Source organism: Phalacrocorax carbo, chromosome 1, assembly GCF_963921805.1.
Source record: "Phalacrocorax carbo chromosome 1, bPhaCar2.1, whole genome shotgun sequence".
NCBI lineage: Eukaryota > Metazoa > Chordata > Aves > Suliformes > Phalacrocoracidae > Phalacrocorax > Phalacrocorax carbo.
In genome coordinates this window covers 36,953,575-36,978,103 of record NC_087513.1, presented here as the reverse complement: position 1 = coordinate 36,978,103, position 24,529 = coordinate 36,953,575, and the positions used below count along the sequence as shown (strand labels likewise).

Here is a 24,529-nt window from a genome sequence, read left to right as displayed (position 1 = left end):
AATCAGAATGAACAACATAAACCAACTCATTACTGAACAGCACTGTTCGGACATAAAGAAAAAAAGCTAACCAAGACTTGTTACAGAAGAAAAACAGCCTATTAGCAACGAATTCCAAAGCTATACTTCTCTCTTCCACAGTCAGACAGAATCAGGATGTTCACTGTATTTTATATTGTTTATACATATATGCACTATTTTTTTATATATATTATATATTTTTATATATATGTAGTGTATGGATATCTTGAGATATTGTCTACCGTTAATGGATTTCTGAGTGATCCACCAAGTACAACAACTGACCATAAATCACTGAAACAGACCACTTGAATTTTCATGACACACTTCTGTCACAACAATCGTCATTCTACATTAAAAAAAAAAAGCAAACTAAACCAAACACCAGCCTGTTTCAGAGCTTTAGGAGATCTACACTTCAAGTTCAAACTAATTTCACCTTCAGCTAGTTGATCAGAACAGTTGGGACCAGGAAACTCCTGAGGCTTTGCCACAAATACCATATTCAGAGTCACCCAGACAGAGACACCAGTGCTTGTTTGCCCAGCACATGGTAAAAAGGCACAATAGTCAGTAGTTTGGGCACTAGTTGAGACCTGGAGTCACCAAGAATTTCCAACTTCTGCTACAGGATTCCTATACAATCTTCAGGAAGCCATAGGAGGCAGATGGGGATTCAACCAGAGATTAAGACATTCAGATTTAAATATTTAGACTCCCATTACAATGGAGATTTAGTCTCTACTGAACACTCCTTAATTCTTAAAGCCTCTTCCTAAACCAATTCAGCTGAACCACTAGTAGAGGCTCAATACAGAGGTCTAAGCTTAGACCTCTGGATCTCAGTCAACTACATGCAGACAGCAAAAGACCCCATGCTCTTCTGGACCAGCTGCTGGAAGCCAGGGAAGAAACCTTAACACATCTCAAGTGGCAAAGATACCTAATGTGTAGGTGACAGACTGAATCATACCCCTGGCTACAAGATCCTCTGAATAGCTAGCTATTTTATTTGGCTCTATTGACAGTATTTCCACAACAAACCAGGCCTGCGCAATCAATGAAGGGAGCTTAGACATCCGAAGTTAGGCACCTTAATCCTGCACTGAAGTCTAACTTGAGAAGTTTACAGATAAACTGAGATACAGAACATTTTATTAATTTTTTTTTTTCATTCACTAAATTGCAAGGTATTACATGATGGAGAAACCAGGTCTATATGTATGATGTGAATCATTCTTGAACACATGACATTTCTTATCAGAGACTAAAATGATGACATGAAATTTAGGATCTACAATAAATCTTGAGGCCTAGAACATATTTGAATAGATGACTGTCCACTAGAAATATAACAGTACACTTAAAAATATAATTTTGAAAAAATACAACTGTATACAGATCAATATTAAATGAAAAACACTGAATTAATGGATTCCAAACACGAAGCTAGTAGACACGGCAACTGGTAAAGATCAGGAATTATAAGAGGAACTGTCGGAAATATCAGGAATCAGCTGTTTCAAGTTACCAGCTCAGCTACAGGCTGGCAACTAAAGAATGGTACAGAATAATCTCCAGTCACATGCACAAAACACATGCTTGAGTGCAAGCTGCCTAATTAAGACAATATGCATTTTACAGAGCACAGTTTCTACATGTCAAAAGAACTTTCAGATTATTAGTTAAGTGAATAGCCATTAAAGAAAACAAAAAACTCTACAGTATTTGCATCCTTCTAAACTAATGCTGTGAAGACCTGAAAACTAACCAATCTGGAAAGTTCAGTGTAGTTTAAGCTCTCTGTGGGCTATAGTATTGGAATTATTTAATCCATTTTAATAAAAGACATAAAGCAGAAAACCCCAAAACTTGGTTACTCCTACAGAAAATGGTCTATGTACAAAGGTTTGTTCTTTGTTAGGTCCGTTTGGCTCATCTTTTTACTGCAAGAGTAGCATGAACACAGAACGCTCAGAAACCATTCAATGCTAGTAATACATCAAGTGACTCAAACGCCCAAATCACAAGGCATTTCAGCATGTCATTTTCTTTCTTAGCCTTCTCTGATTTGTGTACTGCACTACATTCAACAGATTTTCTGAAATATTGTTACTGTTACAGAACAAACAGCTAATATTCACACATAATTTTAACTGTTCCTTCTTGTTTCATTAGGAATCCTAATGATCACTTTGACATTATAAACATAATTAACTGATCTGTATCTTTTTAACATATATTTAAATTTGGCAATACATCCTCATATTTAGTTTCATACGGCTAGCCAATGACATCAGAGAGGTTCTCTAAAAGGATAAGCTTCCTCACTAATTTTTTGGCATTAGACCTAAGATGTGTTCAGACTCAGCATATCATTCCAAAACGAGAAGTATTTAACCCAGGGGATATAACTTTCACATATGTCACTCAGTGCAGACAGGAGTGGACTCTAAAGGAAGAAATGAATTAATAAAACCTGTGTTCACAGAACACAACAGACAGCCTTTCAGAAAGGGCAAATCCTATCTCTCAGCTCTGCTAGCTAGCCCACACCACTTCTACTGTAATTAAATAATTTTAAAACTTTGCTTTATCCAGAGGTCACTCAAATTTGGATTCTTTAACTTTTACCCAAAGAATTTTGTAGGGTTACTTGCCTGCAAGTAGAGTTACTTATAAAAGAAGGAAAACAAGGTTGCAAAATTGTATTCTATTCTTTTTCCTAGATATAGCAAATTATTTTACAGTACAGATTCAAAAATATCTCTGTATGCCAAAGGCATACACACTAAATAAATAGTTAAACAAAAGCAATGCTTCTGTCTCAAACAAAGGTCTGGAAAAGAAACAGTACAGAGAGGCTATCACAGGCTACCTTTCCAGGAGTCTCAAGAGAGCACTTCAACTGACCAAAGTATCCAAAGCTAAAACTGTGCTGTTCCTCCAGGTTGAGGGAAGTTGAATGCTATTTCTTTTCCAGCCCTACTATTCCAAATTACTGCAGCAGCAAACATCCTAAAACACACAGACACCTGCAATCCAGTACCCAGCTGCTAAGCAGAGGACACACCTGTCCCACAACAGGCCTAAACCAGGCCAAGCTGACCCTGCCACGGGAGGATGCTGTCCCCATCTGCCCTGACCCCACCTGCCCTCTCCCTTCCCCTCTCCTGCCAGCACAAGTGTGCCTGTAACTGTGTAGGCATGAGAGGTTTGGGGGTTTTTTCTAAGCTCATTTTGCTTTTACTGCTATTCAGAAGTCAAGAAAAAAACTGAGTCAGTGTAGAGATTAGAAGCCTACTAGAAACCCGACACTGCTGGACTGGATCTGCATAAGCAACAAGGAGTTATATCCAACTGGAATTGAGGCTGAGAAGAACTTCTTGGGTATGCTTATTTTCCTTCTTATCTCAATTATTTCTGCTAAATATAAACATTTCCCCCTTGTACTTCTAAGGTTTCTTACACAGTGGAATTATCTAACCAAATCAGATGCAGTTTACAGTATTTTCATTCAGTAGTAAGAAACAGCAGGTAACCTATTCAGCACACTAAACTGTTTCCAATTTTGTGACAAGACAAAATTCTTACTCCAGTTCACTAAAGAGTGCGCTGTCAGCTTCCAACACACCCAGCATAGGATACTGGAACTCCAGTGACTAGCAGTTTAAGATAGTCTGTAAAGCTTTACGGGTGCGCCACAGAATTCAGTCCAGAGTTAAAAGTTAAGCATCACAATGCTCTAACACAGAGGAAGCTCAGGGCCCGTCGTATTAAAAACAGGGTATGATGGCCAACTGGTATTGTTCTCTAGGAGAAACATCAGATTCTTTAAGATAACATGAGTGACAGGCAAATACCCAAAACTGCTTCATCCTCTGTAATTGCAAGCTCCAAAAGATATTGTTTAATTTACGCTTACCCTGAGAGCTTCTATCACATCTCTGGTTGGTGCTTATTTTTTATAACTGGGAAATGGAAGTATATTGTGGAAGTAAGAATACATTTTTCAACAATGTCATTATTTGTACACCTGGCAATATAAACAGTTTTGGCATATCACAGCCACAGCCACCAAATCACTCTCTGTTCATAGTGCACAGTTTTCACGGATAGTATGCTTCTGTAGTTGGTGCTGATCTGAGGAAGTATCACACAGGATTTATCCACCTATCAAACAGAAAGAGTCAAAACCACCTAGCAACAGATAGATATGGGACTGAAGTCTAATAGTAACTGGTATTCCCCACACCCTTAAGAAAAATAAGTCTAGCACATTAATTAATCCCCAAACATCGTCAGCAACGCAATTTCAAACCCACAGATTCTTTCTGCAGCTCCCATTCTCAATGTATGAAGTGGCACCACCTAGGAAAATCCTACTAGGCTATTATTTGTCACACAGCAAAGATGATGTATGGATTTCTTTGGGGCCAACAATACATTCAGTTATTTCTTAGTTTAAAGCTCTTTCTAAGGGGAACGAAGTTTGCCACATATTTGTGTCATAAGTTTAACACCAGGAGAAACTCAGTAATTTCAATATTTCTTAACAGATCATCAGAGTCAGCAAAGAACTCAGAATCCACTGTTGTGACTGAACTTACAACTAAATGATTTCCACATAAATGTAACCTACTAAGAAAACTTTATAGACTCAGAAGTAATAAATATGGGGTGAAAGTGCTTAAAACAGTGAAGAGGTCAAGTTCCATTTCTAATAGGGGTTTAAGACCTTGCTTCCAGCTCCTAACTGAGGAGAAGGTCTAAGTCCTACAGCCAGCTGTCCCCTTTTCTGCTGCACCCACCCCCTCCCCGCAAAAAACTCTGATAAAGCTCTTCAGCTGTCATCTAATGTCACCTAATCATCTAAATGATTGTCAAACAATCATTTAATATTGTTTTGGTCTCTCTGTACCCAACAGATATGGCATTAGTTTGTAATAACACATGCATCATGCGTTAAAAACATCTTTAAAAAGTGAAAACTAAACCCCTAATTAATTTAAAAAAGGCTCTGTTTTTCTGATCATGCCACTTTCTAACTCCTTACAGTATTGATTAAAAATTATTCGCTCAAATTAATCATTTGAGCAACAAGTAGAATTGATCACTACACTACTACTTTTATCAGCAGCAAACTCATCAGCTAAATTCATTTTGCAAGAATTTTAACAGTATTAATATAAAAATCAAAAAACAGTAGAAAAATTATTTTAGAAATGGCTGATAACAAATAGCTGCGAGCAAAATTTTAGATTATGTCAGAAATTGGAAGATTATTAGAAGCAGTTTACCTTCATAAAGTACCTATCAAATCTAGCAACTATGATATAGCTCGTAACTATTGATTTTGGACTAGGAGTTTTTCAATAACTTTATCACAGTACAGTAAGTTTATTAAGTGACATGGAAGCATACACATCAGCTGCAAGATAAACTCATAAATGACACAGCATGCAGTAGTGACGAGAACAGTCTAATTACACTGCAAGTAAAAAAGCGAGATTTTAAGTAGCAGGCATTCGTTTTACAAAGCCTGTGTTTAAACATGGTTTAAAAAGCTGGTGCTGTTACTAATCAGGAAGAAGATCATGCCATTCCTCTGATCACTCTAGCCAAATCTAATTATGATCAGACCAAATGCATGTGATTAAAATACCTATTTAGCAGTTGATATTTGACAGAAAGTGACACCCGTTTCCTTTAAACCTAGAACAAAAAAAAAAAGGCTTCCAGAAGTGAGGAAGTAAGATCGTTTCCTGCAACTGTATCATACATCCTACTATAGGACTGCTCTCACCTCAGACCTCTCTGTAAAAGCCCACAACTCATAGCAGAAGGAGTCCCACTTCTTTATAAACGCCTTCTAGTACTATTCCATAAACCTACCCAAACTCCCAAAAACTGTGGAAAACTGTTTTTTAATGAAGCTATGCAAATTGCTGTCAAAATGTAAAAGAGAACAAGACAGAAGTCATACTTACACAAGAATACGTTAGACATGCTGAACAAGTATTAACCACATGCAGTGGTTACTCTAACCTTCAGTGTGGCAAATATAATGAAAAATACTAGCTTAGGGATTACGTTGCCCATCTCCTTTGTAGATCTTGAATAAAGTAAACATTAACACAGTGGGGAAACTTGTTCAGGGACCAGACAACTTTCTCTAGTGTATTACTGTGTGATTCTGAAGTAAGTGGAATCTGCACCCCCACCTCCCTCCAAAACAGAGACACAGATTTCTTTTCCACTAACCACAACCTTTATTCTTATTTACATGTGACCACACACAATTTCTCAGAACTGATCACAACTTTCTCATTTTTCCATGACCACACACAATTTCTCAAACACAATGCCATTCCTCTGCAACCTATAATCATACCTAACATGCTCTGCTACAGCATGAGCATGACACTTCATGCCTTTCAAAACAAGCACAGTCATTAGCTACAATTCATCTGTTAAAATGTATAATACTTCATACAACATTAAACATGCTATCACTTAATTGGAACTAAAGTCACATTACATATGCAATTCCTTTCTTCCAAAGTGAGAGAGTCTTTACTGTATTTTCCAATGTACCTTTCTGGCTCTGCAGCTTAATCTGAGTTAATATATCAGTATTTTTCCTCCCACTATTGTGTAGAAAAAATATTTTTTTAAAATGGCAAGCGATAAACTACTGATAAGGAAAAAGTTAAACTGACTGTGTCAACACAGTAGAGAAACACACAGTTAAAAAGTATACTTTAAATTAGCTGAAGTAATCCGGCTCATCAAGGTTACTGAAGTCTCAAGCTGCGTGCCGAGTAAACTGAGGTCTGAAAAATAAAACGTGGGATCCCACTGACATAGATTTATTAATGGAATTTTTAAAAAGGGGGGAAAAAGTAACTTAAACTTCTCCGTCTCCCATGCTCCCTCGGTTGTAACCACTGGAAAGCGGCAGAACCCCAAAATCACGCAGCACCAGCCATCGCCGGCGACCCCGGCAGACGGAGGTGTGCGATCGGGAGGATCGAGGCTCGCCGACCGGGGCGCAACGCTCCGGACAGCCCGTGCGTCCCTCACGGGGTGCGGGTCAGCCCCGAGAGGCGATGTGGGGGAGCCCGGCGCCTCCCGGTGCCCGCCGCGGCCCTCTCCGGCGGGGCTGCCCCTCCGAGCCCGCCGGTGTGCCCACACCCGCAGCGCCGAGCCCGCTCCGGGAGAGGCTCCTGAGGAGATGCGACGCAGCCAAACCAAACTTTGCCTCTTCCCCTCGGGAGGACGCTCGGGATGAGGCGGGGCCGCCCCCGCTTCGGCCCCCCTCAACAGGCGACCGATCTCCTCGCCCCCAACCCCGCTCCCCGAGGTGCACCAGCCCGGCCCACGTCCCCCCGCCTCGGCAACGCATTAAAAACAACAACCCGCAAGCAAACGCGCCAGGCGAAGCCGCGTCTCGGTGCCGACAGCGCTCGGCAACCTACGGCCATGAAGGACGGAGCTCACCGGGAGCGGAACCGGGCGCGGGGGCAGGGGCACGCCGGCAGCCGCCGCTCCGGCCGGGCCCCGCGGCGGGGGAGGCCCCTCCGCCCGCCCGCCCCGGCTCAGCCCGCCCCTCACCTCCTTAACGGGGGGAAATTTTTTCCGGCACTCGAGGCTCAGGCCCCGCAGGTCTCCCTGCATATTTTCCAGCAGTTTCTTCACGGCTTCGGGGCTGCTGGTCCCGGACATGGCGCCGCCGGGCCGGCCCCGGGCCGGTCGCTGTTCCGAGCGGGCAGGGGGAGCGCCTCTCGCTCCGCGGTACCGGCCGACACGTCTGCGCCCGACACCGGAACCCGTCAGCCGCGGCCCCGCTGCCGGCGCCTCCCCCGCCCCGCCGCCGCCGCCAGGACCCCCCCCGCTCCCACAATGCCGGGCGCCGCCAGCGCCGCGCGTCAGGCCGCTTCCGCACACACGGCCCCGGGGGCGGGGAGAAGCGGCGGCCCGCCGGGAGGCGGCACCCGGGCGGGGCGGGACGCCCCTTCCCCTGCTGTGTCGCTTGGACCGCGCCGGGGCGAGGGCGTGAAGGGGCGGGAGGCGGCGGTAGGGCCCGGCCCGAGAGGAGCCGCCGCCGCCAGCGGGGAGGGGACGAACGGCGGTGTTTGGCGAGGAGCGGCTCGTGAGGGGCGCGGTGGAGACCCTCGGCCTCGCCGCCGGTCACCTTCCGGTGGCGTTCGGCAGCCGCCGCCCGCGGGGAGCGGCGGGAGGAGCCCCCCTCACCGAGCCCGGCCCTCGGGGGGAGGTCGGCGCTGAACGCGGCCTAAAAAAAAAACACACAAAAAGCGAGGCAGGCTGTTACGTCTTCCTTGTGAGTCGTCAAGTTCTTTGCTTTCTCCTACAGGAGCGAAGGTTTGTGCCCTCCGCGACCCGTCTGTGTGTACGGAGCTTTCCGTGGTTTTCACCGGGCGAAGCCAGAGTGAATCTGCTTCGTTGTGAAGATCATGGAATCATTAAGGTAGGAGAAGACCTCTAGGATCATCGAGTCCAATTATCAACCCGACACTACTATGTCTCCTAAACCATGACCTGAATAAATACAGGAGGGCAAAAAGAGGGGACAGGGTAGCAGCCGGGTGTCGGGTACCTTCCCTGTCACCAGCAGCTGCTCAGCAGTGCCCCTCTGAGAGCCAAAAGCTTTTCAACCAGCTGTTTTTAACCCATTTCAAAAGCAGGCAACCGAACAACGAGCCTAAGATGTGCAATCACTCTGTGGCTTGCAGTAATATTCCCTGCCTAACTTCAGCCACGCCAGGGCTTCCCTCCCAGGCAGCCTGAGCTTCCTTCTGGAGGACACCATCCATCGTCGAACAGTTAACGTCCCACGAAGGTTTTGGTCTCTGATGCAATAATTGTTTCTCCATATTCTGGTTGCTGTAAACCCTGTACTGCGGTGGCTGCCTGCCTGTAATGCAGCATGGTTCTGCTGCCCTTCCTTAAACCCAGGGAGCTGGAAAACATTCTTGAGTTTCTACAGTCTAGTTTTTAAACTTGGAAATCTTGAAAAGAATTCCGAAGAATCGGAAAATAAATTTTTACTGCCTTACTATTTAAAACAATTTTATTTTAAACAATGGCATTTCTTCAGACTTTCCTGAAAGTCTTCAGTCTTATTCAGAGAATGTTCTAAGACTTCTTTTTGGGTTTTGTGTGTGTGCCTTACAACGAAAAAGGAAAAAGAACCTCTCATAAATTTGAGCATCCCCACTTGTATGTTGGGGTTCATTTACTGTGAGGTGCGTTGCAAATCACACAGTAAACAGGCTCGCACCGGCACCGCACTGTACACTGTACCTGTAGATGTAAATGTTTAGGTGTGCTTTACGAGGCAGAAAGTGCGGGATTGCTTTCTAAGTAGGTCATTATTTTAAGGTCTTTATTTTTACATCATGTTCAAATTACTGCCTGTTAACTTGACAGAACTAGATAAATGGATGTGACTCTTTCAAAACTGCTTGTAATATTGGCACAATTGGATTAGGTGGTTGAACTTACGTGCCTTCAGACAAGGAATTAGGATTTCACCCATGTGTTCCAGGAAATCAAACCATGATTCTATAACATTATGCTTTCAAAATGTATTGGTCTGTATATTCTCAAAAGCTTTGATTTTTATGTGGTTACTTAAAAAACCCAAAAAGCAGGACTATTGTCCTCAGTAGAACTATTTACATGCTTAACCAATAAACATTTTCTTAAGGATTTTCCCATCTAAGCGCTTCCATTCTGGGCTTCAATCCAGATGGCAGTTCACAGAGCAGTCCAAATACCTTCATAAGAAACGTGGATGATTTGCTAGGAGGATGAGTCAATTAATTATTGACTATGCATAGGTATTTCTTAGGTAAGCTTTAATGATTTACTTCCTTTTTTGTTGTTTGGACATTTCCACCTATTTACTGTACATGCTGAGTTGTGGGCATATCGATATTCTCTGAATCCACTTGTCTGCCTAAACTAAAATGATTGTCATTTCTTGTGGAATGAGGGTCAGTAAACTGTTCTGTAATGCTGACTTTCTTACAAAAAGGGAGCAAGTATTTTGGGTAGAATTTGTCTGAACATGACATCTTGAGTTAAAGCATCCCACTGCCATTATTATCCCTGTAACAAAATGATGAAGAGGAGGAAAACTTGTCATATGGCCATATTGCCCTGTTAACAACAGTGAGACAAGTAAGGAGAATTTAAATTAATGACATTTAAACAAGCAAATTAGTATGTGTTAGATAGTATGTGCGTACTAATTTCCTGCAAATCTTACTGTTTTGTTTAACCAAAAAAGACTACTCTAAACATTCCGTTTGGATGGGGGCTGCTCTTGCATTGTGAATGCCTGAGAAGTTAACTTATATGAAAGAGAGATGATGTTTTCTTTAAATGAAAGCCATAGCAGTAAATTTTGTCCACCCTTCCTCACAGAGCGCTGGCAACCTTTGAAGTAAAAGTACTGAGGGAATAGATTACTGCTTTTGAGCAGAATTGACAACTTGTTGCTGTATCAGTTTTTGCGAACGGTTATGTAAAAAATCATTAAAATACTCAAGATCAGTAGGGGTAAATATTTTGGAACATAAACTATTACACTTCTTAGGAATAAATGTTTTGTGTTGTTTGTGTTGTGATTTATACTGTTTGTGTAAAATGATGGTTTCTTGAGAAAAAGCAGATTATTTCATTATGTTAACAGTTTTTATCATATTAGCTTGTACTTGCTGATTGTCCATCTTTTCTTATTCCAGGTGTGTGGTGGCGTAGAACTGGGAGCATGCTACAGGCTTTCTGTATTTGTAACAGCTTGATAGCACCCTGCCGCCTCCATTAAGTATAACATACAAAATATTTTTTAAAGCTGCCTCTGGCCAATGTTCCACCCTTTTCACTAATCTCAGTGCTCTGTTTTGTGGATCAGGAAAAAAAGGACTGTATGCTACTCCTCTCATAAGCAAAAAATATTACTGTTCTTGATTCTTGAAATAATTTTCTTATTACATTATTGAAGCTTAGATTTAGTAATCTGCTGAGACGCATGAAAAAAATTTTACTGCAACTCCTTAGTTGTCTGTTACGATGGCCGGTGTTTAGCTTTCAGTCATCCCCTGTCCTCTCTGCAGATTCTTTAACTATGTCAGACAAAATTGGACATACAATTGTAATAGTACCAAACTCACGGTACTGGAATGCAAAAAATTCATCTTAGAATACTGTAACAATGTATTCTGGGGAATTTCATCTGCTACTAAAATTGAGATAATTATAACTTTTTAGTATTGTATATTTTCTGTTTAGACATCGTGACCCTTTTTGAACCAAGTGGAACGTTTGTGAATTTGGTGAGACCTGCTGTCAGGATCTTAGGAAATTTGGCATAGAATTAGTTTAATAAGCAACATTTCTACCTATTAAAAGGGGTTGGTTATTTTAGGTCAAGTGCAGTCTCCTGTATATCTTCTCTGAAGGCTGTTCTGTGTTTGATACGTAAATTGCAGTGACTTGGTATGAAATTTGTTCTATTTGTATACTTCACTTTTTATCATTTACATTTATTGTATGTATCTCTTCAGCTACCAGCTTTGGCACTCACTCTGCTCAGCATTGCCAGCCAAATACAGCAAGATTGCTCATGGGTTTGGAATTGAAACATAGAAGCGGTTGCAAAATTGAAAACTCATTCAGATCTGCTGAATATCAGAACTGGGAACTGTATGCGTGCCTGAATCTCTGGCGCATCTCTTAAACACAGGATAATCTTTCTCACTGTCTTGATGTGCACCTTCTGTAAATGCAGCAGATTTATTAGTTAAGCTAAACCAAAGCAGTTTAACTATTTAAACTAGTCAGGATCCTTTTAAGTGACACTGATTTGGTTGCGGATGTAACTTAGTGTAGTTGCATTTCGTTGCAATAGGTACTATTGTACGTATTCCTAACCCTGAGTAAAAGCGCTTGCCTGTCTTTTGGTATGTTTTAAATGCCTCGGTTTCCATTCAAGTCTCTTCCAACGCAGAAAGTGGAGCAGTGTATGTGGACATCTCTGAGAGCACGTTTTTGACCAGCAGTTAAAAATGGTAGTTAGCTGCGAAGCTAACTTCGTATTGCGCTGCAATTATTATATTGTTGTTTGCTTTGTTATTAAATTGTACATTATTTTGTGATGGGCAGTGGGTGATTGAAATCATTCCCTGTAGCTTTATGGCCCTAATTACCAACAAAAATGCTCATGAGACCTATTGTGATTCATTAAATTACCTCTTAGAACCTGTGTTCACGTACACTGCAAATGTTGCACATCAGCCCTTTAGATTCAGTTAAACAAGAGATAGCACTCTGCTGTATTAATTTCTGGTGTTTACTCCTAGTTATAGTCTGTTCTGATAGGTGGATGCAGATGCAGACTCTGAATATGAGAAGAGGGTTATCACCACGTTACACAGGGGCAAAACTCAAATTTCACTGTGGCAATGAATTGGTTTCAGAATGATGGCAAGAATCATGGCTTTTCCTCCGAGTTGGCTTTACTCAGATACGAATACGTAACTGATACGAATCTATACATAGTAACAGTACTAAACAAACTTAAGGATATGAAATATCAATTGTACTGTCATATAAAGGCGTTTGCAGACATCTCCAGTGTTTTTTTCCACTGCAGAGTTAAAGAGTCGTCATGGAGAGAATTTTACATCATACTGGATTGAACATAGATGCTGATAGCAGCAGGCAAAGCTGAATTTTAAATTAGAAGAAGGGATGGATTAATACCAAATACTTCCTGTAGTTCTTTACAGAAACCTATGCATTGTATTGGTCTGTGTAAGCACAGAGAAGCCCTGTAGGCATGTGAACACCTCAGAAGCGCCCTCTTAAATTATGGACACAAGAAATTGGGCAGGAGAGTATTTCTCTTGTGGCCACAAATGGGTTACAGTCAGAGGTAATGACCTCCCTCTAGTACCTGTTTGGGGATTTTTATGGAATAGAAGGGAAGCCCTTGTTGCTTTAGGTCGTGGCTGTATGAGGAAGTTAGATCTAATAGCAAATTGAAAAATACTTTGTTTTCCAGCATGAGTTCCCCTTCTTGTGAATTTAGCCTGTGTTCCTTCTTGCATAGGTGTGAGCATGTATTTACATGTTAGTACACATTTTGTTTGTATATTTGCATGTTAATAGGCATTTTATTTTGTTTAGTCAACTAAAAGGGCAATCCCAGCTGCTGTCTGTCAGTGAATCATCCTCTTTGTCATTAGCAAGCTATCAGTAATGATGTCACATTATCTTTGAGGTCACTGACAAAAATGTTAAGTAGCAATGCCCAAAATGCCAGACCTATCACATGTACTAGATCCTCAGCAGCGATTCCCTATTGAGTTACAATACGGTCACTTCAGGGCCTACACACAAATCTCCCAGCCAGAGGCTTAGATGCTTCCGTGACTCTTGTGTAACCAGCCAGCAAAGCTGTTTTTCCAATTTTTCCTGCTTGACTCTTGTCCAAACAGATTCTCAGATCAGTGGGGTTTTTTTGCATTGCCCTTTTGAGTACTGGTAATTGAATCAGCTGAACCCTGTTAACTCCTTTTCGGAGAAAGAAACTGCTGTCCACTGCTCGATTTAATTTATTGCTGTCTCAGAGCTAGCAGTGTAACAGACAAGCAGATACATGATATTCAGAAAATCTTAGCAGCAGCTCCCATACCCTTCATGCTTACAGCTGAACATGAGTCAGGACAGATTAAATAACTTCTGCAGCTCACACAGTAAGTATGTGGCTGGCCTGGGAAATAAACCTTACTCTCTGTGTTAAACTGAATCTGTCTTTCCCTTACGCAATAAATATTATTTGTCAGATAACGGAATTATCTATTCAGGCAGCACCTGTGAATTTTCCCCTCGTGGTATGTAATGCAGTCCATTCATGATACCTTTTTTTTCTGCCAAGCATAGGAAATACAGAAACCGTGATGGAGATTTTACTCGACAGTTGTTTACATTGAAAAGCCCCATGCTGACCTCCCCTGCTACCATCTTAACAAATAGTACAGCCTGAGGTCACGGTCAGCGGATGAAGAAACTTCAGCGGTGTTGCACCTCTGATCGGCATTTACTGCAGTCTCCGTGTCCGTTATTAGGAATTTTGCTTTAGAAATAAAGGCATAGATACGTCAAAACAAAGTAATTGTGATTCTACGCAGTGTTGTTTGATCCAGAGCTCCTGCAGTGGGCAGCGCATTCAGCTGCACTCTCGGGAGAAGTCTTTTCCCGAGTATCTTGTTCTGACTGCAGGAAGCGTAACATAAAAATGCCCCTCAAGAATGTCAGAAATATGCATGTGCTGCAGTCTGTGTATTTTGCTGCTCCCTCATCTATTTGCCAAAAACCTCCCTACATCTTTTTAATAATTTCCTTTTTGTCTCTTCTTCAGCTTGTATGTGTCATGGTTTAGCCCCAATTAGCAATGAAGCAGCGCCCAGCCACTCACTTGCTTTGCAGTGGGATGGGGGAAGAGGATCAGAAAATCAAAAGTAAGAAAACTCATGGGTTGAGATAAGAACAGTTTAATAATTAAAATTGTAATAATAATATTAACAGGATAACAGAGAGGTGAAACCTAGTTAAAAAACCCAAGTGATGCAACTGCTTCCCACCCGCTGACCGACACTGCCAGTTGCTAAGCCGCGATCGCTGCCACCCCCTGGCCAACTCCCCCCATTTAATATACTGAGCATGACGTGCCATACGATATGGAATATTCCTTTGGCCAGTTTGGGTCAGCTGTCCTGGCTGTGCCACCTCCCCTCCTGGCTTCTTGTGCCCCTGGCAGAGAATGGGAGGCTGGAAAAGTCCTTGACCAGCATAAGCATTACTTAGCAACAACTAAAACATCAGTGTGTTATCAACATTGTTCTCATCCTAAGTCCAAAACCCAGCACTGTACCAGCTACAGTGAAGAGCATTAACTCTATCCCAGCTGAAACCATGACAGTATGAAAGTTGTGGAAATATTTCTAGTAACCTACAGACACTCTACTAATCACAAAGCAACACCAGAGAGGAGAAGGGTGTTCCCCTCTAAAAATAATGCTTTTTGGCTGCTGGATCAGAGAGGCAAAGCTGCTGGATACTTTCCCCAGGCTCTGGTGAATCCTTTGAGAGAATCATTCCAGATTGCTGCCCTGGGGCTGCTGAGCAATACTGCTGCTGCAGGAGAGTTTCTATCTACTGAATAAGGTGTTAGGTCCTTTGTGTTAGGGGTAGCCTCTGTCTACATAGCCAGCACTGCAGTAATATCTATAAAATACAGAATATATCTATAAAAATAGTCATTATACTCACATAAGTAGCATGGAGGCCAGCACACTAGTTACGTATTCTTTTCTCACACTGCCATGGCTACACTGCTGACATGACCAACTTAATTTGTAGCTAACACAGACCAGCCTAGAAAAGACTCAGTACGGCGGTGTACTTCTGAGAGCCTCCAGCACAACTGTTCGCAGAGATAACTGAAGTGTGACCACTCAGTTATTTTACAGGCAGTTCTTTCTATAAACCGTAAGGATTAGAGATTTCTTACAGAAGAGATCTTGATTAAAAGCTCTTTGATACAGAGGCCTTGATTTACCTTATACATTGCCTTCATCTTTACTGCTTTATGAAGATTGTAGGCCTCTCATTTCATTCAAAGGACTTTGCCCTTTCTATAAATATTTGTATGGGTGCATGTGTGGCTGTGTTTATAAGCAGCAGTCTGAAAGAAATTTTGTTATTCAGGTTGGGTCAAAACAGATAAACAGAATGAACATAACTTCTCTGAGAATTTGGAAGACGTCCAAAGAAATCCAATCATAAAGAGACAAATGCTTTCCTTCACAGTGAAACAATTACACAGCTCACCTCCACAGTACGTATCTAAGTCCTGGGTGATGTGCAAGCAGGTACGCCCATATCCAAGGATGTGTACCTGTGGCAATTTCATAATTATTAGTGACATTTTGGGAGCATTTCTAAAAGTTGAATTCAGTATTTTACAAATGGGAGCCCCTTCCTGGAACCTGCTCCCGGAGCACGGTGGATGAGCTGGTCCACCTCCTCACGCCAGTGCGTGGATGTGCTTTGGGCTGACCACTGGCTAGAGCATAGGCAATTCCAGGTCTGAACACTCACTCTTCCAGCTGAGAGACAAGCCCTGGAGTTACTGAATGGATCATTAAGTGGGATGTGTAAAAAGCCTGTGTGAAACTTGTTCAACCAGCCTGAGACCTTATTTCCGTTTGGCAGCATGATCATCAGGAGATTCCTATAGCTGTTTATTTCCATGGGCCTTACTTACCTGCTCCAGTCTTAACTAATAAAACCACGCCATGATCTAAGATTTGATAAACAATTTAATTACAAAATTAGCAGTTAACATATACTAAGTATTGACATATTCCTTACCAAACGTCTGTGCTCCTGTCCAGCTCAGCTGCACTTCGGTTTGGCAGATACAAATGTCTGGTGGGTTTGAACGTCCTATTTTGTTGGAGGCAGGACCATAGAGAGTCAGGACCAACCTTACCAACAGAGTTACGGTAGGGTTTCAAAGCACTTGACACTTCATTATTTTTCCCCTTCAGGACATTTGGAGCCTTCCTTTGCAAACCTGTTCCTCAGCATTATTAACACATCTACTGCTCCTAGAGACATTTTCCAATACTTGGACACATAAAATGCAGTTTTCTAGACAATGACTAGGTGAGGACTCATGTCAAAAAATAGTATGGCTTTTCTATTACTGTCTTATTTTAAAATGTCCTAATAACGTGCTAGAATCACCTCTAGATTGTTTCCTTTCTAGTGATTTTCTGTATAGTTTTTCACTAAGAAGTTAAATCCATTTCTAGGAACCAAATTATTTTTGTCGTGTTTCCCTACAAGGCAACGCACATCAAAGATTTTAATTCTTAGCTGCCTGTTAGTGACTTTCGCAGTATTTGCTCTTTTTTTAATCATAGGACCCTGCTTTTTTTAGAATGTTTTTGAAATCCTCTACCACCTCCTTATTAGTATCTGACAGCTACTTTCTCATTACATTCATCTTTTCCATTCATGCAGTGTAGGCTTTTCCATACTCCTGCCTTTGTCTTAGCTGTGATTGATTGTTGTCACATACATTCACAGTTCTGCACAATTTCTTCCTCTTTGCCATGAGTTCTTTTGCATTTGTCTCCTGTTGGTGTGGAATCACGTTGGATTACTTGATATGTTTGGTCTGGAACGGAGTATGGAAACTTAATCTTAAATCTGGTTTGTTTATTTTTAACTGCACATCTGTTCACAGAAGTTTTGGGAAGTTTTTTATTGGTTAAATAAATTAAGTTGGACTGTCTATGTAGGCTTTTTATTTCAAGGAAAGAATGTAGTGCCTGTCAAATTCTAATAATATTGTCAAATGCTACTGGGAAAACGGGGCCATTATAATCCATCACACTTGATAATAAGGGAACATTTTAAATCATAAAAAAAGAGCTTTCTAAATGACAATCTCAGGCTAAGCATGACGTTATCCAAACAAAAAACCCAAGATTATAGAGAGAGGATAACCAAATGCTTCCCACAGTGAGTAGCTCTGCAGACTTTTTTTTATCTCTTAATCTTTGCCTCCTTATCTGAAAAATATCACACAAATGTCTAAGGTTACATTTCCTGAATACAACTTCTAAGGCATTATTTCCTGTACCAAAAATCAACATGTACATCTAATTTCTTCCAACTGTGTAAAGGTAAGTTAATTCAACAATTCAAGATATTTTATGAAGAAAGCCTTATCTCCATCCCATCAGTTGATTGTGATTATTGTATATTATAGGCAACAGAAATCTAAATATTTTTATTATACTTGATCAAAACATTTTCATTCACTTTATTGCCCAACTGTAGTTCATTAATCTAAAATGTTCACAACAGTTTTTTGATCGAGAATTTGGAAAAAAAAATAAATTTGATTTTACAGTAAATCCCAAAAAATTTCGGTATCAGAAGCCAGAAACTCATTGGTGACAGAATTTCTTACAGTAAAAGCTGTGAAAATCAAACTGCCGTTATTGACAGTCCTACACTTTTGAAAAATGTGTCTGAATCTAGGTCTCAGCTCTACAAGTTGTATTTAGGATCTGTGTCATACATGGCAAAGTTATTCAGGACATCAGTCTCACCAAACAAATAGGTTATTTAGACACTCCATTTAATTCATTGAGCAGCTATTAGGTAATGCAAAATTAGTCAACATGACTAGTATGTTCTATTTGATTTGGCAAATGCAGCTATAGAGAAGCAACGCTGTGTAACTTTTATTGACCTGTTTGTTCACTTGCAACTGAATTACATTAGGGTGTATGGAAGCTGCTGTTTCCCACTGAAATGGGGGGGGGAGCAGAACTCAGATAGGATCCAAATACGTCTTCCTCTTACTCAGCAAATAGTCCAAGGAAACCAGTCCTATATAAGCAGCCCTAAACTGTATATTTCATATCACTGAGAAACATACATCTGAGTTGGCAGAAGGGATTTGTTCTTTGAATTTGCTTTTAATGGGTACAGATGATGCAGAGTTAGTAATTATCGTCCCTTCTGTTTGCAGACTTTCTCCTTAGCTGAGAGACACACGCATTTACACAACACCCACAGCACAGTATGCACTTTACAGCGTTGACAGATGTTGAAAACAAGCATAGCTCATCTGAATTCTTTCCAGACATCCTCCGTTGTGTTCTGGAAAACGCCTCCGTGACCTCAGACCTCGTTTCAATTGCACGATGTGTAGGTTTTAATTTTCATTTCTGAGGAACCATGCATTTTTCAACAGGGGCATGTCTGATCTGGTCATTGTGCTTTAAAAGAAACCAGCATCGCAATAAAAAGGAAAAGTGAGATGCATGTTTCAGTTTAGGTGGTAACTGGGGGAAGAGTTACTTTGAGGAAACGACAATAAATTGAAGAGGTCGTTCAGATGGCATTTGGAGCGGCTTCATGAGTTTGATTTAAGTTAGTAGCAATGGTGCAGGAAGGGAAGAAAAATCATACCGTTTGCTACCCTGAAAGAAAAGCATGAGTTTTATTCCCATATTAACGAATTCTTGTAACGCTAGGGAGTGAAGGCCTTCCCTCAAACCATGCAGAGCTCAGAGCAAACACCTATAGATTCAGGCCTCCATTCAAAACTCTGAAGTGATTTTTAAGTGGTGCCATTAGGCCTGAAGAGAAGAACATTCCTTTAAAAAGAACCGGGTATTTAAGGATTCATAGATCTCAAAGCCCAGGCAGATGGCTCAGCCTAAATTTCCATCCCAGAAGGGGAAGGGCCATTGCGCCTCTCGGCCACCTCGGCATCTGGCCCAGAGTTCATAAAGCACCCGCCACTTGCCTCTGCTGGTTGTTCGGGTGGTATCTTCCTTCTCCTTGTTAAAAAGTAATTGCATAAAAGACTCCCACACTTATCTCTAATTTCAGATTGTCTGGTTTCAGGTTTACACCATTAGTTCTTTGAATGTTTCTCTCCAATACCCCCTGCATAGTTAGTTTCCTCCCCATAAGGTATCACACAGAAATGGAGGCACTTCTGAGCAGTCTGAGAAAACAATTCTTTGTATGTTAGTGCAAATGTATTTACTCTGGGTTTTAACTTTTTTATTTAATGACTCCCATGTTACAAAAAGTAGTAACTCAAATGGTGTATTGTCCCAGGATCCTTACCACAGACCTGGAAAGATTAAATCAACTTATTTCTGCTTATGTATCCAAGGACAAGTTCTGATGCCACTGTTTCACACTGGAAGCTCATGCTGAATTGCTTGTTCACCAGGGCTGCACAGGATTTGGAGGTACTAACTGCTTTCCACCTTCTGTAGCTATATCTCAATATTTCACACAGTGAATAAAAACATTAATTGAAGGCCAAGTACCACCAACTTCTTCAGTAACACCCCTATTCCACAACGATTTCCTAATGGAAATTATTTTGAGATTGTTGGTCGATTCCTAAACTTTTTGCGTAGCACTCCTGTTTTGATGAGTAATATGATACTTAAGGTGATAATTAAGAGCCAAGCACTTAAATAATTCTAGGTGCACCTACATTATAATCTTTATCAACTCTCTTTTTCAATTACTGCCCCCCCTTCCCCAGTAATGAAACTTACTTTTCATAAAACCATACTGACTGATGTGAATTCTTTATCATTTGAGACCTGTACCAGCTTTTGCATTATTTGGCCCAGGATGACCGTTAATGCTACCTGGCATATAGTAACCCAGCTCATGGGATAACTGGTCAAAAATCTGTCATATTTCTGGGGTTTCCATGCCATTCCAAGATTTAATTTCTTTTCTGAAAGACAGGTCTCCCTCCCTGCCTCAGGAGCATGCCATGCCAGTAAAGCATTCAGTGTTGGACCTAAGAAAGCAGAACTGTTTTCACAATTTGTTTACCCCCCCAAGGAAAAAGAACTAAAATCTGAAGACAGCAATTTGCCTTCAGGCTAAGAATATGCTTATTCTATCAAATAAAGCTCTCAGAGTGGTTGTTTCACTACATTTATAGTGATTTTGTCAAAATAACTAGTACTTAGAAGCAATGAGAAACCATACCCTGAAATTACAGAGTCTGACATCAAGAAGGCATAATTTTTGAAGAAAACTGGTGGGTTTGCCAATTAATTTCTTATTTATTTCCAAGTATTTCAAAATGCTTAAAAAAATACACTGCACTCCATAACGCAGCACTAACTTGCTGGGAAAGCTAGAAGGGGTTGTGGCCTTCCCATCAGCAACTAGCTATAGATGCAGATGTTTCTGCATCATCTGGCAGGTTAACATCTGGCAGCTTTTCTCATCTGTCATCTCAACGATCAACATCTCAACTAAGTTGCAAACTTTACTTCAGTGTGCCAGGAAGGCAGGTAGAACTTACATTTAAGTGAATGACAAAAGAGATCAGGGAATCGAGCTGCACCGAAGCATCCAGAGTGCTGTCTGAAGCCAACCAAAACAAGAGGCCCTGGGCGTTACCTCTTCACCTCTCCTTCCCTCCCAGCCAGGCTTGAAATGACATATTGTTGCCACAAAATCTGTGGAGTAAGTGGGAATTGCAAGCTGTCTCTGCCTCCTACTCTGTTTTGTTTCTGTGACTTTCACATTAACAGGGTTAACTGTATCTTATCATTTTGGGGGTTATGCTGATACTTTCCATCAGTTAGTACATTTCCATCAAAAAGCTTGCGGTCAATGTAACTGACAAAAAGCAAGCATACTGTAGCTTTTTATCAAACATGATTCATAAAGAGATGTTAGGACTCACTTCTCTATATAAATTAGTTGAGTGACAATAACTTTTGATAGACACGGTAAAGGATAATATGCCTTCTGTAGTTTTCATTTTAAGCTTGTCCACTCTGGATGAATTATCGTACCTTACATGTGAATACAGAATAGTTTTACAAAACTCACAACTTGACTGAATTCCCAGAAACCTTTGAGACAGTCATATAGAAAGGTTCCTCATTTTTACATCTGATCAGGAAGCCTACAAACTCAGTGTGTGTTAATCTGGCTTCCAAGATAACGATAACAAAAAAGAATTTTAAAATTATCTATGTAATTTTTTTTCTCTAGCATCACTTTGATCAATACCCTTTTAAACTCTAGCTGGATGATCCAACTATTAGTAGGTAAGTACATTCTTTCTAATGTAAGATCCCATGTATGTGTATATATATGTGCATTTTCAAAGGGAGAATGAAGTGCGTTAGGAGACTGAGTTATCAGATATTAAAACTCCACCTACAAACTCCAAAGTGAGACTCTGTTAAGTCAAACCAGATCCTTTGCTCCTTCCTGTGTTTTCCAAGCAAGTTCTAGGCTAACAGGATACGGGAAAACCAACGGGAGTGTGAATGTAGGGGGTTTCTTTGGGTGTGTTATTCAGAGATGATTGCTTCTTTGGGATTACTTCCTCTACACCACAGATAAATCTCATCTCTCAAGTGCTCCGATTAAAATAAGCAAGTTAAACTCACAAGCTATTTAAGTACGTAGCTTTGTGTTGGGTTACTGTATTCCACACCTAAATACAAGGTTTTAAGCCAAAAGCTCATATCATTTCCCCCCGCCATATTGGTTTGTCTATTGTTAAATATGTTGCCTCATTTCATCAACCATCTCAGTATCTTTCCCTTTGATTAATTATTGTTACAGTATTACTTATTAAAAAAACAAATGATAGGTTTTTATGACAAGAAACAAAAAATTTTTTCAGCCTTACAAATGTCTGAAAACATTCAAACGAGCCAGACAATGACAGGAGAGAATCCCTTTTATATATACTATCTTCTGGAAATACTATTCATCTTATTTTGTGCTGGTCGTTAAATAGCCATTTTGTAACTAATAACATAAGTCTTAGACAAAGACAACCCATTAAAAAAACACTGTGGGAAAAGAATTTGTAAGAAAATGGAAGACTAAATAAGGCCTTGAATAGCTTTATTGAAATCTGTATAAATAAACATGCGCATTTCAAATGTAAACCCAAGTGAACTCAAGTGCAGACAAAATTTTAACCTCTGTCATGCAGGAGGTTAGTTTACATTAAAAAAAAAAACCTCAAAGCAGCTTTAAAATACCAGGATGAAACACCAGTTTTAATATCAAGGTATAAAGCAAAGCCATGTCCAACATACCTCATTTATATCCTGGTCAAATGCAATTTTTTAAACTTTTTAATGCTAACATAAATAAATAATTTACCAAAATGTGCACTCACAGAGTGAACTTTTATTTACAATACACAATTTATAACCTATTGTATTTGATTAGTTCAAGTGAAGAACATCATACTTTTTGCTTTTTTCTTTTTTAAATTATTTGTTTAAACAGTGGGACACAAAGCAATTCTCCAGGTAGTAGATATGTGAAGTGTGCCCCCGCACTTAAGAGCCCCTCTCAAAGGCAGTATTGTATACAAATCAACAATACATTCTTCCAACTAGATCAAAGGGAAAGCAGCAAATTAAAAAATGTTTCAAACTGTCACACTAATTTTGGCATCCTGGACCCCTGAACATAGTTAACTAAAATCCAATTCAAAGTTTGTAAGCCTTATATACTGTACAGGTTCTGACTTGAACATGCAAATGCCAATTCTCTTACAATGAGTTACCTTTTCAGATATGCTGTAAGGCTATGGTGAATTCCATCAGGAACACACTAAGAAAATTAACAGGCCTACCTTTAAAGTAGTTTTGTTCATTAACAATTTAAAGGCAGGTTATATTGAAAAAATTCTCATCTAAGCCCGATACACAGTCATTACTATGGATACAGAATACTATTAAGTCTGACCCTATTACAGAGTAGTTTGCAAGCTGTCAAACTACAAAAACCGGGGAGAGAGAACTTACAGCACAATTTTAAATTTTGGACTGACACCAGATTAAAATTATGCATGTCTTAGAAGCAAGATAACAGGAATTATGTTTGCAGAGTAGATTCCAACAAGCAACAAAGGATACTTACATTTAATTGAAAAACTTTTTGTTAATGCAGCATGAAATCCAGAACCTGTTCCACAGCAGCAGTAAGATGAACATAATATTCTGGATGCTCAACTATATCACAAAAGGTTAAAACACCTTTTCAAGCTATTTCTTCTATTGTGACCAAATTGAAAAAAAAAATTTAGGGAGAAACAAAAATTTGCTGTTTCAAGAAAACTACTGCTTATATATTTATGACATTTTTATTTGTAGTCTGTGTGACAGCCTAAGGAATATGTATATATTCATCCAGAAACTAGACTTGGCAGTAGTATTCTTGCAGTACTAAGAAAAGAAATTCCAGAAGTCCACAGATTTAATATTTTAGTTATTAACTCACATCCAAAACAAAAGAAAACATAATCCATCAGAACAGCAGCAGAAAACTTAAAAGGGGTTTATTTGTGATTTCCTATATATAGCTTGTGAATACAATGCTGTAAATGCATTAGAGACAATTTCCGTTTAAGTTTTTATTGTTTCACTTCAAGTACTGCACATGTTAAAATGTAATAAAGATTTACATTCTGTTATCTGAAATTCCCCATCTCAGATTTTTATTCTTAATTTGGTGGGCAATTTCACTCTTTCAATAGGTATCCCCTGGAAGAAAGTCTCTTTTATGGCTTCTAGTTCTCCCATTAGTTAGTGTGCATACAATTTTCATTTTCTATATCATTATCATTTTCATTGCTGTCTTCATCACTTTCTAGTGGGATGCCTGTGGCAGCTGAAGCACCTTGTTTAGTTTCCCGGTCAAGAGGGAAAAAGCCAGTTCCACTGATCGTGTCCTGCCTCTGGTAGAAGAGCACATATGCTGCTTTGGACTGTAAAAGAGAGAAGTGTAATATGCTCATGAGGCTCCAGACAAAACACTTAAAATCCAAGTTATCCATTGTTTTCTT

General features: G+C 40.2%; 2 protein-coding genes across 5 annotated transcripts in view; both read right to left on the bottom strand.

Annotated features, from left to right (window-relative positions):
- Positions 1 to 7,915, bottom strand: part of MON2 (MON2 homolog, regulator of endosome-to-Golgi trafficking) — an 83,993-nt gene extending 76,078 nt beyond the window's left edge. For 2 of the 3 annotated variants that reach the window (XR_010372419.1, XM_064448539.1), the window contains exon 1: positions 7,639 to 7,915. Coding sequence is in view for 2 of the 3 variants with exons in the window: in XM_064448539.1 (XP_064304609.1) it covers positions 7,639 to 7,749 (111 nt within the window). In the remaining variant the exon portion in view is untranslated. The remainder of the gene's footprint in view (positions 1 to 7,638) is intronic. The other variant, XM_064448550.1, reaches the window with a different exon arrangement.
- A 14,640-nt stretch (positions 7,916 to 22,555) lies between these two features.
- The window catches only part of USP15 (ubiquitin specific peptidase 15), a 66,439-nt gene continuing 64,465 nt past the window's right edge, over positions 22,556 to 24,529 (bottom strand). Inside the window, exon 22 of one of the 2 annotated variants that reach the window (XM_064448556.1) lies at positions 22,556 to 24,451. In XM_064448556.1, coding sequence (XP_064304626.1) covers positions 24,266 to 24,451 — 186 coding nt within the window. In that variant the 3' untranslated portion in view covers positions 22,556 to 24,265. The remainder of the gene's footprint in view (positions 24,452 to 24,529) is intronic. The other variant, XR_010372420.1, reaches the window with a different exon arrangement.